The 17204-nt window shown below is 39.6% G+C and overlaps 1 protein-coding gene and 1 non-coding gene across 2 annotated transcripts; one reads left to right on the top strand and one right to left on the bottom strand.

The window, feature by feature from the left end:
* Positions 1-223: 223 nt before the first annotated feature.
* Smp_130330 (hypothetical protein) lies at positions 224-15863 on the top strand (the record flags this gene model as incomplete). Its single annotated transcript, XM_018799825.1, has 6 exons — positions 224-251; positions 4464-4798; positions 11539-11576; positions 12717-13163; positions 15265-15609; positions 15721-15863. The coding sequence occupies exons 2-6, from the start codon at positions 4482-4484 to the stop codon at positions 15861-15863; spliced, it is 1290 nt and encodes a 429-aa protein (XP_018651575.1). The 5' UTR covers positions 224-251; positions 4464-4481.
* On the bottom strand, positions 12554-12624 carry Smp_tRNA_01775_His_GTG.1.1. The gene has a single exon. It is a non-coding gene (tRNA).
* Positions 15864-17204: the final 1341 nt, after the last annotated feature.

Genomic DNA, 17204 nt, shown 5'->3' with positions numbered 1-17204 from the left:
TTGAACTATTTCAATTTTCCTCTGAACCCCAGCAATGACGGCTGCTCCGTCTATGTCCTCATTCTAAAGAAGGCCGGATTAATAGAATGACCATCACCGTTAGAACTGACTCAGGCCATTCAGTCTCCTATTCTTTCGAAATTGATAAAGAAATACTCGTATTTCTTCATGTGAAGTGTTTTTTTGAATCCATCTACATCCTCATGAGTGCACTTTTGATATCAAGGTCACTTGTGTCAACGTGACTTGAGGTGAGGTTTATCGCTGTGTTTTTTTGACTCAATTTTGGTGGGTATTGACTTCGCTGTAGCCTAACAAAATCGAAGATTTTTTAAAGACTATTCGTGGTTGCATTTGCATACGTTATCACACGCTTTTTCGACAAGATAATAGCGAACTTTGCGAACATGGTAGACTTAATTTACTGTGTTGAACACTGTAACTGTAAACATTCCCATAGAATAGCCAGGGAATATTTTTGTTTCTCATGCAAAAGTTCTTGTAATATCTTTTACTTGTTCCACAATATTAGCTTCGTATTTAAAATAACTGCTGCATGCTAAACCTTGACATACAGCTATAATATGTTCTTTTTAAATCCCTGAAGACTCACGTGACTCAGATTTGTACTAATTATCAAGTGGCCACTATCTATTCTTTTCAAAATCGGCTTAGCATACCCGGAGACTGACGGTTTCGTTTTTTCTGGGTTTGTGCAAAACTGCTATTACCACAAATCTTATTGCTGCAGAACCATTAACCTTCCCAGGTTTGAATGTTACACATTCTTCACCTTGGGTGACCGTTTGGTATCAAGATCGGACACCGTTAATGATTTGGTATGCTACTATAGTTCTTTCCGTCCTAAGAATTTGTCTTCTCTTACTAGTTCTTGCATCTGTTGGCATTGTTATTTCCCTGCTTTGTCAGTATACTACTGGACAGATCTGTTATTGATATCCTGATTTATCTATTTATTCACACTAGCGCATAAACATTGGCATAGAGGAGCACCAAATATATATGCGTTTTACGCTAATTGGCATGTGAGCTGGGAAACCCCCTGGTTGCCCAAACCGAAGCAGGAAATCTTTATCATTAAGTCCATAAAATATTAAATAAATACCGATTGGCTATAGGTAATATATTTATTTAATTATGTGCATAGATTCGGTACATAGGAACACCAAATAATGGTCCATATAAATGCAGCGACAATACAATGAAAAAAGGGTAAACAAAGTGAGACTATTATTTATGGACGACCTGTGAGCGACACTAGACCGACCTTTAAAGTGTCCACCCAATAACCAGGACTCGATGAGGGTTACAAACATGTGTGAGAAATTAGAATTATGATTCACAGTTGATGATTGAGGTTAGAAATTAGATTTAGGGTTTTCACCACTAACTGACATCAGGTGTAATGCCAAAACTCTAATTAATCCAAATAGATGAGTGGATTTCGCGCCGAAATCCAAAACCTTTTATCTTATACGCGATTGGTTCGTCCATAAATCATAGTTTCTCCGTAAACAACACAGCGAAGCGAAAATATACGTGAAAGAAAACAAAATATGGTAGAAAGTACCATTCAGTTAACATTATAATCAAAAAAAGATTACTATTACTGACGCGTTTTAAGCCTGAATATTTACATCAGGACGGAATCAAAGATTATCTATAATTAGCGTAGTCTCTGACATTCACTAAAATTAATCTCATTTGTCACGCCACCAGCATTCACACAACTGCTCAGATCCACGAACTCTCCGACTACTTGTAACAACTCTTCATAAAGGGTGGGTTCAGATGCGGGCTCTTTCCAGTCTTTATTGGGTACTCTCCATTTATGTATAAAGTACGTACTCTGACTGCTATCTGTATATCTTGAGGATCATCATGCTAAAGATCAGAAGACCTTTTTCGGGCAACAGATCCACACAATCACCATCGATTGATCTACCATATTCCCTTGTTCCCTTAGAATACACAGATGATATAGTTGTATTTCGTGAAGACGCCAACAAAATCCAGTCTTCTGGCAACCGTAAGATCAATGTTTAGGATGCGGTTCTCCCCCTCCAATTGTAAAATGCTACTTCGGAATTGATTTGTGTCAGCACCTGAATTAATGATAGGAAGTGAAAAAGCTAAATGCATTACCTGCTTCACATATCTTGAGGGTCATCAGTCCTGATGTTCTGGTGTCTAGCGAAATCTCAGCACGAATTCAGGTTTGGTTGGCTTTTCTCAGTTTGTACCACATGTGGCGTAGACAAGGTATCTGTCTCCCAACCCTAGAGCGAGTTTACTGAGTAGCTATTCGCTCCAAAATATGGCTATTGAAAATAGAGGATATTCTTAGGTTACTGGTATTCCATCATAGGTGTCTGCGAAGCATTGCTGGTGTATATTGAAACCACCGAGTAAGCAATGCCTGGGCTAGGAATGGAGTGGCGAATCACTTTATGAGGTAGTAAATTTTCATCAACCGAGGTGGTTGTAACATGTATTATGTATGCCCATCCACCACCTTCCATGATGGACGATGTTTTTTGGTGTAGGAGTAGGATGGAAGAAAGCTAGAGGCAGTCAAACCAAAACATGGCATCAGTTCGTAGTCACTGACGACTGTAATTAACCATGTTAATAGGTGCGAACTACCTGGTTGGGGTCGGCATGATTATCGTAACTAATGGTTAGAGACTTTAAATGGCATGGCTCAAAATACCCCATAACCTTTTTCATCTAATGAATTTATATTTTCTTGAATCGTATCTTCCATATCGTCACTGATACTGTTGTTACCTCTACTATTCTGGGATTTAGCCGGACAACGTCTCTGTGCTATTGGGGTATGGCAGCTTGAACCTTTGCATATACGTACCAGGTTCTACGTTGTGACTGACCATTACTATGTACTTGAGAGCTGTTTCCAGAGATCCATCAGTAACGAAGTTGGAGAGAAGTGGTAATATTGGACAACCTTGCCTAACTCCGCTACTGAGTTTGAATAATGGATTGAAGTGGTTGCATACCCACACTGCTTGAGGTATTTGTATATTAGGCCTTCAAGATGTTAACAAACCCCTCAGAGACACATCCTTGTGCAACAGGCTATCAAAACAGTCCTGTCCAACAAATCAAAATAGACCCTGTTATCAAGAACCAACAATTGTTGGCCTCTAATAAGTGTGGCTATGTTTTAATATTTAGAGAAGGGTGAAGGTATAGTCAAGACACCAATTACACGAGCTAAAACTAGCCTGCTTCTCTCTAGCCGTTCTTTCCTGGGTTTTATATGATCTATGAATTCTAGTGAAAGCCATTATTATTGATGCAATCGACAGTAGACATTCCGCGACAGCTGGTGTATAGATGACACAGGCTACTCTTAAAGAGGGAAACAATGATTGCTTCATTCCAAGATATTGGTACACTATTTCTCGAACCTTTGCAAATAACTCAGTCAGCTCCCTGACAAAAAGCTCTCCATCTTTATAAAACCTAGTAGGAATAAGTCATCTGGTTCTGATGACTTGATGCTTCAAAAGTCGGAGATCCTTGTGGACCTCCACCTCATTAGATGGATACCGATCATGGGGTCAGTACAGTCTGAATGATGTTGCTGGAGTAGTAGTACTCTTCCTATCGTTCAAGACGTCTCTGGATGTCACTAATTTGCGTTTAGTTAGCTTTACTGATTGTCTCATTCACACCAAACTTTTTGCTGCCAATGGTTTAGATGAGCTGAAATAGCTTCTAGCAGTTGCCAGATGTTGTTGGTGTTTTCACCACCATAAAATACTTCATACGCCATTTGTTCCCTCAGGATACTGAAGCCCATGTGCACCATTGGTTTGGAATGAGGGTTTTCCAACTCCCCTAGGTGAACTTTCCATGCCCACCAATCCGGTTAGAGAGCCAGACATTCGCTTTTCGTCCTCTCAATTTCGTAAACAACACCCGTAGTGCGAGATGGCAGTGAGTAGGAGTTCCCTGTCAGAGGCTATATACGCGTGGCCATGTGAGAGCATTTTTCGAGGGAGAGCGGACTCTCCCCACTCTCGGTCGTACCAGGGCATTCGGGGGCAATAAATCGTCTGATCTAAATTAACACTTACGTTGGAACTGGTATATGTAACAAATTTATTGATGCAATTTTATGGTCAATAATCATCAGACTTTAATGTATTATTCTACAATATAAGTTGATCAAATCATACAAATACCAATCAGATCTATTACTGACAACCCCATTATTATGATACTAGTGTATGCAAGTTCATATTAAGTGAGTAAGTAACTTATTTGTAGTTCTTGTCACTTTCTTATCTCTCAATAACTTCGTATATGTTACATTGTCTGCATAATGTCCTGGCTTTTCATTGGTTCCACATTAAAATTTCACCCAAACAAGATTCTATATGATAATAATATCCTCTTGGTTTCATATTTAGTCTTAACGGATTCGATCAATGGAAGCACTACTTGCCTGCATAGATATTCCTCCAAATTGTCATGATGCTATACCTCTCTTGAACTTGGAAAATCAATCTTTCTCCAAGCTTTTCAAGCGAATCCTAAAAAGGTTGGAAAAAGGGGAGACTTGTGTTCAAAAGACGTTGCCTAAATTATCAAATGATGGTACTGAAGAAGAGTCAGAATACGTACTTATTGGGACTATTGAAGAGGAAAATTCCAGAATATTATTCGCACGACTTCTAAACTCGTCAGGGAGTAATGAAATATACAAACTTCCATTTTTTCGTTTCACCGTCCGTAAGATTGATGAGTGAGTTATTTTATTGTCTTGGCAACTTTTAATATGCGGAGAATATTACTTCTTTACATCTGGTTGTAATAGCTAGGACAACACTGTCTAGGACTGATCTTTATAATTTTCTACATTTATCCTTGGTTCTATAGCATCCTATCATAAACTGATTACCCACAGCTACCACTCCTACTGTTGGCAAATTATCCATTATATGAAAATCACTTAATATATATAATCAAACCAGTAAAGTTGATATTCAAAGATAACATTCCTAGAATAACTAGTTCCAAAATGTTGAACCTCTAAATTACGTACACAATATTACTGCCGGTTGTAAACAGTCTCTACAAAGTGTTTTGACTCTGTTACTGTCCGTACATCAACCAAAACAGATGGTTTTTTCGGCGAGACTATAATTTATGGACGACCTTTGAACGAATCTTAAGTGGCCTTGAGAAATGTTAGCCAATCAGTAAACCCGACCGTTGCTGCTACCTTGATGTGGTGGTTGGGCTTGCCTATCGTGATGAACCAATCGAGCTATGCTGGCTGGAACAATCGTTCCTCAAGGTCCTACCATGCCAGACAGGTCGGTTGAAGAGCGGTAAGACTAAAAGCAGCAAACCCAAGGTCCGAAGGCGATGTCGTACTGCTGACTGTACAGAGGTGTGACAGCAGTAAGGTGTTTCCTTCAGACAACCAGCATGACAGCGATGCTGCCTTCCCACAAGGAGGGGTGGGGTTAGAAAAGGTCGACCCTAAAAATGCGCACCTCGCCTTATCCCACGGGTTTCCGTCTCCGGCGGTAAGGTCCTTTGAAGAACAGAGCTAACACGTCAAAAATTCCCCACAAAAAGGCCGTGCGTGACCGGCCTCAAGCAGTTGTCCCTTGGGCACTGCGGTCACGCTCTCAGGTCATTAAGACCACTTCTAACCCAATTTCCTTTTCAAGTACCCCTAGAAGAACCCTTCCACGGTGTGGGCAACCGGGAAGTGATAACTGCCCTCATACCCGTAACAGCACACGAGACCAAGTTGGTCACTTTCAAATCCTTCCTACTCCTAATAACTCTCTTATCTCCACGACTAACCCTTCCCACGTCCTTTTGTCACCTCGCACCGCTAGGGCGAACGATTCAAGTACACAGAACGTTATTCCTGGTCTCCTGAAACCACGCTCTAAACTACATATAGGAACTTTTAATGTCCGAACATTGTGCCAAATAGGACAACAGGCTTCCTTAGCTAGGACTCTAGAATCTTACACCATCGATGTGTGCTGCGTCTCCGAAACGCGCATACAAGATCCGAGTAGTGTCATTCATTTGACCTCACCTAATCAAAATAAGGAACCATCTCGATACACGCTTCGTATATCTGGAAGCCCTGATGCTGCTTCCCGTGGCCTCGCTGGAGTAGGTATAGCATTAAGTCCTAGGGCAGAACTAGCTCTTTTAGACTGGATCCCAGTAGACAGTCGTCTATGCGCTGTCCGACTAAACGGATCAGTAGGGACTCGGAAAGATAAGGAAACTCGTCGTTGCCTCTTCGTCGTCTCTGCCTACTCTCCCACTGACTGCAGCTCAGACGATATAAAAGATGAGTTTTACAGGAAACTTTCTGACCTTCTCCGAAAAGCTAGGCGTTCTGATGTAGTAATAGTGGCTGGTGACTTTAATGCTCAAGTAGGTAAACTAAGTGAAAGGGAAAGACACCTGGGTGGATCTTATGGTGTCGTGGCTAAAAGGACAGATAATGGCGACCGTCTGTTGCAGCTGTGCTCAGATAACCGCCTATTTCTTGCAAATACTAACTTTAAGCATAAAGAAAAACATCTTTTGACATGGCAACCCCCGAATTCGTCCCAACGTTGGACCCAATTAGATCACATCGCTATCAGCCACCGATGGAGGGGCTCGATAGAAGACTGTCGCTCATTCTGGAGCACATGCTTGGATTCAGATCATGCTCTAGTGCGAGCACGTATCTCTCTGCGTCTTACTGGACGTAGGAAAGACACTGCAGGGAAGCCTCTAAGGGTTCTACTTAATGATAAGCAAGCTAAGAATATATTTCAGGAACAACTGGAAAAACAGGCAGCCATGTAAGTTGTGCCCACCCCAAAGCAGCGTGGAATGACATCCGTAAAGCTGTGGGAACAGCAGTGATATCCGCTAGTAAGATAAGCCATAAGGTCAGGGAGAAACAATGGATCTCAACTGCATCTACCACACTGATAGATGCTCGAAAACTCATCCCACCTGGCTCTAAACATAACGAAGAGCGGAGTCAGCTTAAGCGAAGGCTAATAAGAAGCCTACGCAATGATCGTGAACAGTGGTGGGTAGCGAAAGCAAGAGAGATGGAAAAGGCAGCGGCAATAGGTAACAGCAGACAGCTATTCAGACTTATTAAAGAAACCGGCATTAGGAACCCAACTATTAGCGAAACTATCTCAGACAAAGATGGGCATATCATTCATTCTCAATCCAGGAGATTGGATCGATGGGCAGAACACTTTAGGGATCAGTTCAACTGGCCTTCAGCCACACTTCAGTTACCCACGATCCCCAGTCGTCCTGAATGGAAAATTGACGTAAGTCCTCCAACCCTCTGCGAAGTTGAAAAAGCTATAGGAAATCTGAAGCGAGGGAGAGCAGCAGGCCCTGACAGGTTTACTCCTGAGATTTTTAAGGATGGTGGTCCAGTACTAGCAGCGAGATTGACTGAGGTCTTAGGTAGAATCTAGGAACTGAACGTAATTCCATCTGACTGGTCCCAATCACTGATTGTGCCAGTCTATAAGGAAGGACAAAAGTCCTCCTGTGACAATCACAGAGGAATCAGTTTGACTAATATAGTGTCTAAAATATTAGCTTCAATAATACTTAGGCGCCTATCCAAAGCTCGTGAAGAGCAGACTAGAGAAAACCAGGCTGGTTTTCGACCTGGACGTGGTTGCATAGACCAGATATTCACTCTACGTCAGGTCCTAGAACATAGACATACATTCAGACGTCCCACAATAGTAGTATTTCTTGACCTTAAGGCGGCATTTGACTCCGTTGATCGTGAGGTTCTATGGCAGTGTTTGTCAGTGAAAGGAGTACCAAAGAAGTACATTAACCTCATAAAGGTTCTCTACTCGAACACAACTGGTCGAGTTAGAGCCTATGGCGAACTGTCATCAGAATTGGTTACCTCAAGTGGTGTTCGTCAGGGCTGTCCACTCTCCCCATTCGTGTTTAACTTTTTCGTCGACATGCTTTTGGAGATAACACTTTCATCATCTCAATCTCCAGGACTTGAACTTTTACCAGGAGGCTCACTTGTTGACTTAGAATACGCCGACGACATAGTTTTATTTGGTGAAGACGCTGACAAAATGCAGAGTCTTCTGACCACCATAAGCAACTATGCAGGGATGTTCGGGATGCGATTCTCTCCCTCGAAGTGCAAAATGTTACTTCAGGATTGGGTTGCATCGACACCTGAACTAATGATAGGGAGTGAAGTAGTTGAGCGTGTTGACTGTTTCACTTATCTTGGGAGTCTCATCAGCCCTTGTGGTCTGGTGTGTGACGAAATCTCAGCACGGATACAGAAGGCGCGTCTAGCTTCCGCCAACTTGCGTCATTTATGGCGTAGGCGAGATATCCGTCTAGCAACAAAAGGACGGGTTTACTGTGCAGCAGTTCCTTCCGTCCTACTTTATGGCAGTGAAACATGGCCGATAAGAGTAGAGAACACTCGTAGGCTGCTAGTATTCGATCATAGGTGTCTTCGAAGGATTGCTCGTATATCCTGGGACCACCGAGTAAGTAATCCAGATGTTAGGAAACGGGTACTAGGTAAGGATGGCAAATCGATTGATGAAGTAGTGAAACTTCATCAGTTGAGATGGCTTGGATATGTGTTACGTATGCCCAACCACTGACTGCCCCGACGTGCAATGCTTTATGGTGTAGGAGCTGGTTGGAAGAAAGCTAGGGGCGGCCAGACCAAAACATGGCATAAATCCATGAAGTCGCTGACAAGTGGACTGGGCCGTGTTGGTAAGTGTAGACTACCTGGTTGGGATTCGCGAGATGATAGCAACCGATGGTTAGAGACCTTGAATGACATAGCTCAAAATCGTTTGCAATGGCGAAGGTGCATCCATTCTTTGTTTTCTACCAAATTCTAATCTTCTGAATTCTTCATGTCCGTATCCTTTTTCTCTTTCCAAATTTATTTCACCGTATTATACTCCTTGAATAACATCTTCAAACCCTAATCTTTCCAATTACTGTTTATACTCTTACTACTTCTACCACTATGGGATTTGAATCGGTAGCTGCATCTCTGTGCTAATGTTGTGGTATGGCAACTCGAACTGATGTACGTACGTACGAAGTTCTACGTTGTAACTGACTGAAAATCAGTAAACAGTCAGCATAGAGTAAAAATATATTATACAAAACCATAGAATTAAAGTGGATACACTTCTTTTATATGGTCCAAAAACTTGTCAAGGTTAGAAAAAGGATCAAAGGTTCCAAAATCGTAATGCATAAGGTAGACGAACTCATCCATATGGCTCCATAATAGTTGGTCTCTGAAGCCATGATAAGGTAAAAAAAAACCTCTCAGCCTTGACCATATAGCTTCATTATTGTTTGTGTGTAATCCGGTTGTGTAAGTTTATCATTTTTATTATGGATATGTCCCTACAATACTCATACCACTGAACAGCCGAAGCTTCAGTAACATTTGAGATTATCGCAGCCAATGTTACTGGTGCTTTTATTATACAGTTCGCGGTAATCATTATAATATGCCTTAGTCTCAATCTGAATCCAGCGATAAAGGTTCCTATTCTAGCAAACGTCTTCCTTCAACATATATCACATCAATGGACAACATCACAGTAGTCTGCACAAGGTCTACAAGTCATTTAATTACCGCAATTACAAATACAGGAACTTCTTAGTGGTCTCATTTGTTGTAGCCGCTTAATTGTCAAGTTTTCTCTAAAATCCTCTGTGAACCGAACGTACATGAGCGTCAGGTACTGAAATTGGCGTCATAACCTTGAAATCTCTCAAACGCTCCTGATTGGCTCGTCCATAAATTATAGTCTCGCCGTTTTTTCCAAGAACCACTTTCTATTGTCCATTACGCTTTGTCAAACAGAAGGATCAAATTTAATCTGACTTACTAAATCAATAGTATAACCTGATATTGTGTTGCATACGCTCTGAAGCTACTATAAATAGTTTTGTACTAATAGTAGTGCAACCACTTGTTAGATTTCGGCATAATAACAAAATGAGAATGCAACTATAATTGATTATAAACTAAATATTTTTAGCTACTAAATTTTACCAGGGTAATCGAATACCAGTTCACTGCTAAGCTTTCATAATCCGGTAACTGAATCTGCTTGTGATTGCCGTCTATCTAGTGTACAGTTAAATTTCTCATCCGTGTATTGTTAAATATTATACTTGATCACAGCATTTGTTAGAATTGACCACTCTATGAAGGAGATACATAGTGGGAATCTAGGATGTGTTTTCCATTCTGTTTGTGACTTGTGAATTGAGTGTACATGCATTTCAATATTGATGTTCATACCCGGTCTTGACAGAGAGACAGCTACAACGTAGGACCAGGCACATTTATGCATCGGTCCAAGTTGCCATACCTCGTTAGCACAACAAGATCAACACCGGATTCATAGAAATAATTAATTTAGTGGTGGTAGTATATAAAAGATAGGTTGTATATAAGGAAGGAAAAACGTTATGAAGCAATTTTAATCTCAAGGTTTAAGGGAAGATAAAGAGTGTATACACCTACGCCATTGTGATCGCTTCTGAGCCATGTCACCTACAGTCTCCAACCATTGGTTACGATAGTCACACGGACCCCAACCAGGTAGTCTGCATTTACCAACATGGCTCAGACTAGAAGTTAGTGACTTCAAGCACTGATGCCACGTTTTGGCTTGGCCACCCCTAACTCTTTTCCAATCATTCCCTACACTAGTCAGCATAGCTCGTCGTGGTAATCGGTGTACAGGCATACGTAACACGTGGCCTAACCATCTCAGTCGATGAAGATTCATGACCTCATCAACTGATTTACCATCATCAATCCCTAATACCCTGAGTCTAACCTCACTATTACTTACCCGGTGATCCCAGCAGATGCGAGCAATAATTCTAAGGCATCTGTGGTCAAATACTAGTAAATTACGAGTATCTTCTACTCTTAATGGCCATGTTTCACAGCATCGCTGTTATGCTTGTTGTCTGAAGGAAACACCTTACTGCTGTCACACCTCTGTACAGTCAGCAGTACGACATCGCCTTCGGACCTTGGGTTTGCTGCTTTTAGTCTTACCGCTCTTCAATCGACCTGTCTGGCATGGTAGGACCTTGAGGAACGATTGTTCCAGCCAGCATAGCTCGATTGGTTCATCACGATAGGCAAGCCCAACCACCACATCAAGGTAGCAGCAACGGTCGGGACCCGGTCTTTCTCTATCAATGCCAAACGGGTTATCAACTGAGTTATTGAGTCTCAGATAGTCACATGCTTTTGAGTAGTTTTGTTTTCATATTTTCCATTGTCATTTAAGTAAACCTGAATTCCTTAGAGAAAAAAAAGAAGTTTCTTCCAATGTACACTAGTTTTAATTTCACTTATTTAGCATTGATTTATATCTACTTACGTTAGTCTATTATTCTTAATGTTTAAATTTGTAGACCTATAACAAAACAGAATCAGGATGTTGCAAATAACAGTAAGTTACCGTTTTACTTTTGAACAGGTAATTAGTTCACATTGATTAGTCAATTAGTGGTAATCAAAATCATTTAGTCATCTAGTCATTTTTAGTACTGATTGAATTCTATCAATGAAGTCTCAATATAACCACTAGTCTTAGTAACTCGCTCAACTCTGAGGACACTATGTTTTAGTGTTAGTTGGTTAGAGAGAGTTGACAGAAAACTCTGAACCTCAGTTTCGTGCTTTGTGACATTCGTCAGCAAAGCGTATTGGGAGGGTATATGGAACTAGTGTTTCATGTGACATTCAAGCCCAGGTCACTCAGCCCCAAAGTGTGATGTATTATCACTTGAGCTATTCGGGTTTGTTGGTGACTACCTCCAGCCGTTTGGGTAATTAGTTTGTCGGTGTCATTTCTAGTTACTCTGGTTCCTTATATGGGGATGGAAGAAATAATGATTGACGTTAAGAAATATCTTCTTGATCACTGTTATTTTCAGTATTATCTCCTGAACAGTTAGTGTATAAGCTCAACAATGGTTTCAATTCCATCAGTTTAAAGATCCTAGGACAACATCTATCATCAAGGTCGTATCGAGAATACTGAAGACGAAAAGTCTATACAACATATAGCGTTTTGCAACGGTTGTGTTAAATGTACATGTTTTGAGGAGGAGTTATTTTTTGTTGAGTCTTAGACTAGAATTTACAACATAGATATGGTGTTGAGTAGAATAAGCTGTCGAATATATGTAAGGAATGCAGTGATGTGTCACTTGTTAAAGCACTGAAATATCAACCATCAAGTCACAAGCTCGAACACTGCCTTACCTACCTTGCTTTGTGATGTGTAGCGAGGAAAATAATGATGTTTGCTTAGTCAGACTACTAGATAGTCTGACAGGTACCAAATAAGTTATATATTTTCCTACCCTTATTATTACTGATTGTTGTCGGTTTATGGTGTGAAAATATACTTACGTCTTGGAATGTCGCTGCCAGGATTCGAACCTGGGTTAGTGCGGCCACAACGCAATGTCCTAACCACTAGACCACAGAGACGATGAACGCGCGTCTCAACGTCACGCTCTTTTATTTCTTCTTTTTTTTAATTATTTCGGAAAATTCTTAATGTTGTTTTTCAACAATATAGGCATTGAACCTTATCTACATGATACTTTTAAACGTCTTGATGATAAAATGGAAAATTTTTCAACACAGTTGTCGAAATTGGTAGAATCTTTGTCACAGAAATCAGCGCCTGGTTCTGCAAGAAAACCGAAAACACCTGCGGCAACTGCTTCAGTAAATACTGCTGCATCAAAACCTACCTTAACATCGAAACCCATATTAGCTCCACAACTTTCACCAACTTCCACTCCCAAATCAGCACCAGCATCCGTATTGAAACCTGGATCTATACCAAAACTTGCATCCACTCCAAAGTCTATGGTTATAAATCAAGCAGGTGCTCTTGTTTCATCCACTGCAAATAAACTTAAATCAACCCCGATTAAACCATCATCTGACCATGTTTTAGAAAGACAACTTTTAAATGAAAGTGGCACTAAAAAGAAACAAACTGAATCATTGACACAAGGTAAGCGTTTGGTCATTTTCGTCATGTTGATTACTATGAATTATTTGTATTGAATTTTAATTTGGTTGCGCACGAAAAACAGTTGAAAGAGGATTTCGTTTCAACTACCTCCGACCACCGCCTTACATCTCAATACATTGCACGTGATATTGAATTACTTAGATTAGTTGTCACATTTCAACTTGATGGATGAAATTCTATCAGCACTAGAAAGGACTTGATGTAAATGACATTGGTTACTACTCAGTGAATTCTATATGCACGTTTAAAACTATTCATTGTGATTCGTGTTCATTTGACAATTAAGTCTAATTTGAAAGATCGAATATCATAGAATGAAACTTTTGAATTGGTATTTATGTAGATGACCATCAAAGAAAAACTGTACTACAATAATAATGTTAGATTCCGCTAAGGAGTTCCAAAGAGGATGAGACGTGCGTCCTGCATTCCACTGCTAGCCACTATCCAACTTTGCTTAAAATAACTTTGACTGGTCATTATTTACTTGCACATTAACCTATACTCCTTTAACTAACCTAACTGTTAGAAACTTAGGAGTTCTAAGGAACTGTTTTATCTTAGTATAAAACTCCTCAGTACGGTGTTCAGCTATAACTTTATCATAGATCAAACTTAGAATTTTAAGTGTCACAGTAAGCACTCTACTTTAAGGGATCAGTACAATTTCACTCATTGCATTCTGCTTTTATTCTGATCACTCTCTAACCTATTTGCTTAGCACTATTGGACCTAGAAGAACAAGTATTCCAACCAATATTAATCGACTGGGTCATTGCAATGTGCAAGCTCAACCACTACGTCAAAGTAGTAACTGCGGTCAGGCACAAGTTGTGACATTTCAAGGCAATCATCCACTAATCGTCATTAATGATAACTATCTCAATCACTCGACTTAGTTGAACTTTTTTTTCGAAAATTCTTCTCGAAGTTGTTCACTAGCTAAATTCAGTCTGTCATCTAGATTACCTGTTAACTGACTAAATCTACCGTCATAATCGTATTTGAACACATAAATATCAGTCCAAATGGACACCAAGGAGCACATTGCACCGGGAATCAGAGACTAATATCAAAAGAATGAATAGCACTTGGCAAGAATTGAAAAGGGGAGTCCAGGACAAAATTAGTTGAAGAATCCTAGTTGGCAGCCTATGCTCTACAATGGGTAACAGGCGTGAATAGGTAATAAGAAAAGCAGTTCAGTTAAGAAAAATAAAATCGGAACGAATTTTGTTATTTGAAGAAGACCCTTTTATTTTTACTGCGTAAAAAAAATCACAACAGGACCATCACTGGCTTCCATTCTGAGCTATGTCTGATAACGTCTCAAGCCAGTAAGTTACACTATCCTTTGGAATCCAACCAGTGATTTTGATTGACTGACAAATAGCAGTCCTATGCAGCTTTTTTTATACTCCGGTGTACCATGTCATAAGCTGACGGTCATCCCTTTGACTTTCCCAATCAGTGTCATCGTCGGCAAATGAAGCAAAATGTGAATGTCACTGTAACGACACTCACAGTACATGTCTAACCCATTGAAGTCGGTGTTTGAAATTTTATTTATTTATTTGAACACATAAATATTGGTTCAAATATATATGCGTCACACAAAAAATTGTCATTTCATTTAATTGTGTGAGGGTTATGATACTGCCCGGGTGCCCAGACCGAAACAGGTAGTTTTCTTAAGGGACCACATCCGGAGCCTTTGACCTAAAGGTCTGATCCACAAGGCAGTGAAGCATCGTGAGGAGATGCAGTCTCATGGTAGCCGGTGACCGATGATTGGTTAATACGCTATTTGTCCCCTCAGGATACTGGAGCCAACCCATGTACACCATTGGTTTGGAATGAGGGTTTCCCAACTCCCCTAGGTTAACTTTCCGTGTCCACCAACCCGGGTAAAGCGCCGGTGTTTGAAAACAATGGTACTAACTGAATTATTGCCAATGTAGTTGTGCTTCGTCACCATAATCCTCTCTCTATATTACTATTAAATTGTTATTCAAATGACTGATTCTTCTCAAATAACAGTAATTTCTTCTTTTTTTTTGTTTCCATTCAATATTTTTAGCTCATAGTCAAATTGAAAATCCCAGATTTGCTTCAATGATTGATAAAGCTATTGATCATGTATTAGATCGTATTCATAAAGGGAAAGATATTAAAATTGGACCAATGTTACAAGAAAGATTATGTTCTATCAATAGATGTAATAATAATACAATGGATCATATTGAACTATCTAATCATGTTGATATGGATGATGAAGGTGATGATGTCAACGATGCCAATCTGACTACTTATAATAATAACAATGTTGTCTATGATAGAAATCAACATAATCTTAATGTAAAACCTAAAAAGAATTTAGTTGCTATTTCACCATGTGTATCATTTATGATGAAACCAGTTCAAAGTAGTGCTACTACTACTACTACTACTACTACTACTAGTAGTAGTAGTAGTAGTGGTAATAACATTAAATTGAATACTACTAATAATAGAAAGCATCAATTATCTACTGAAGATTATGAAGAACTGGAAGCTGTTTTACAAAATGATGCTGGCGTCAGTAGTATTCATTATTCAAACGATACTACTGATTATATTGTTAGTAATGACAATGAACGAAAACATAAACATAAAAAACGAAAACATTCAGATGATTAGATAATGAAGCAAAGAAACAATACTACCTGTATATATGTTCATATGTGTGTGTGTGAGCGTCCAACTTCACTTTTGTACATAATAACAATAGTCTTATTATACTGTGTCATATCTGACTGTACTTTTCTGTGGACTAATCCATTTATTACATGAGTGCTTAATGGTTTTATCATTTATGTAACCTTTTTGTTTTGATATAGTAACAAGCTAATAAGTTATAATTTATATATATATATATATAATCTATATATTTTCTATCAACCAGAGAGTTTTCAGTTTTCTTCCCAAAAATTTTATATGCTACAATTTTTTTTCGAGGTTGTATTCATCAGTCAGTCAGTCACAACGTAGAACTTCGTACGTACGTAAGTACATTAGTTCCAGTTGCCATACCACAACATTAGCACAGAGATGCAGCTACCGATTCAAATCCCATAGTGGTAGAAGTAGTAAGAGTATAAGCAGTAATTGGAAAGATTAGGGTTTGAAGGTGTTATTCAAGGAGTATAATCCAGTGAAATAAATTCGAAAAGAGAAAAAAATAAAGGTACATGAAGAATTCAGAAGATTAGAATTTGGTAGAACACAAAGAATGGATGCACCTTCGCCATTGCAAACGATTTTGAGCTATGTCATTCAAGGTCTCTAACCATCGGTTGCTATCATCTCGCGAATCCCAACCAGGTAGTCTACACTTACCAACACGGCCCAGTCCACTTGTCAGTGACTTCATGGATTTGTGCCATGTTTTGATCTGGCCGCTCCTAGCTTTCTTCCGACCTACTCCTACACCATAAAGCATTGCACGTCGAGGTGGTCAGTAGTTGGGCATATGTCTTCATTATCAATTGAACAATCTACCTAATTTCTAAAGTTTTATTGAGAAGTCGTGATTTTTGGATTAGTTCCATGTCTAATGTGATAAAGCTATTACTAGTGGCGTTCGAAGGTCTCCGTATTATGGCATGAATTGATTGGAGCTAAAAATCATGCTACCATTGGACACTAACTGAGTGGTCCTAGCGGTTAAGCATCCATCTTAGGTTCAACCTCCGACGGGGTTATGGGCATGTATTTCGAGAATGTCTTGCACCAGGACAAAACAGCTATCTAGCGCTTCCCAGTTCTCAATAGTACCACAACTGAGATAAATTTGTAAGTGATACAACCTACAAATTAGTGCTATGCACTCCAAACCTTTCAATATTCTTATAACCTCGTTATCTAAATAAAAAGATGAAGTGCACAACATACAGCCTGGTCTGAGATTTACACATATCTGACAATATAGCTAATAAGAATGACACGAGAATAAACGATTACAACAAATTAAATCAAATA

Source organism: Schistosoma mansoni, chromosome 3, assembly GCF_000237925.1.
Source record: "Schistosoma mansoni strain Puerto Rico chromosome 3, complete genome".
In the NCBI taxonomy this organism is placed as follows: Eukaryota; Metazoa; Platyhelminthes; class Trematoda; order Strigeidida; family Schistosomatidae; genus Schistosoma; species Schistosoma mansoni.
The sequence above is the reverse complement of the archived record's forward strand: the minus strand, read 5'-3'. Positions and strand labels throughout refer to the sequence as shown.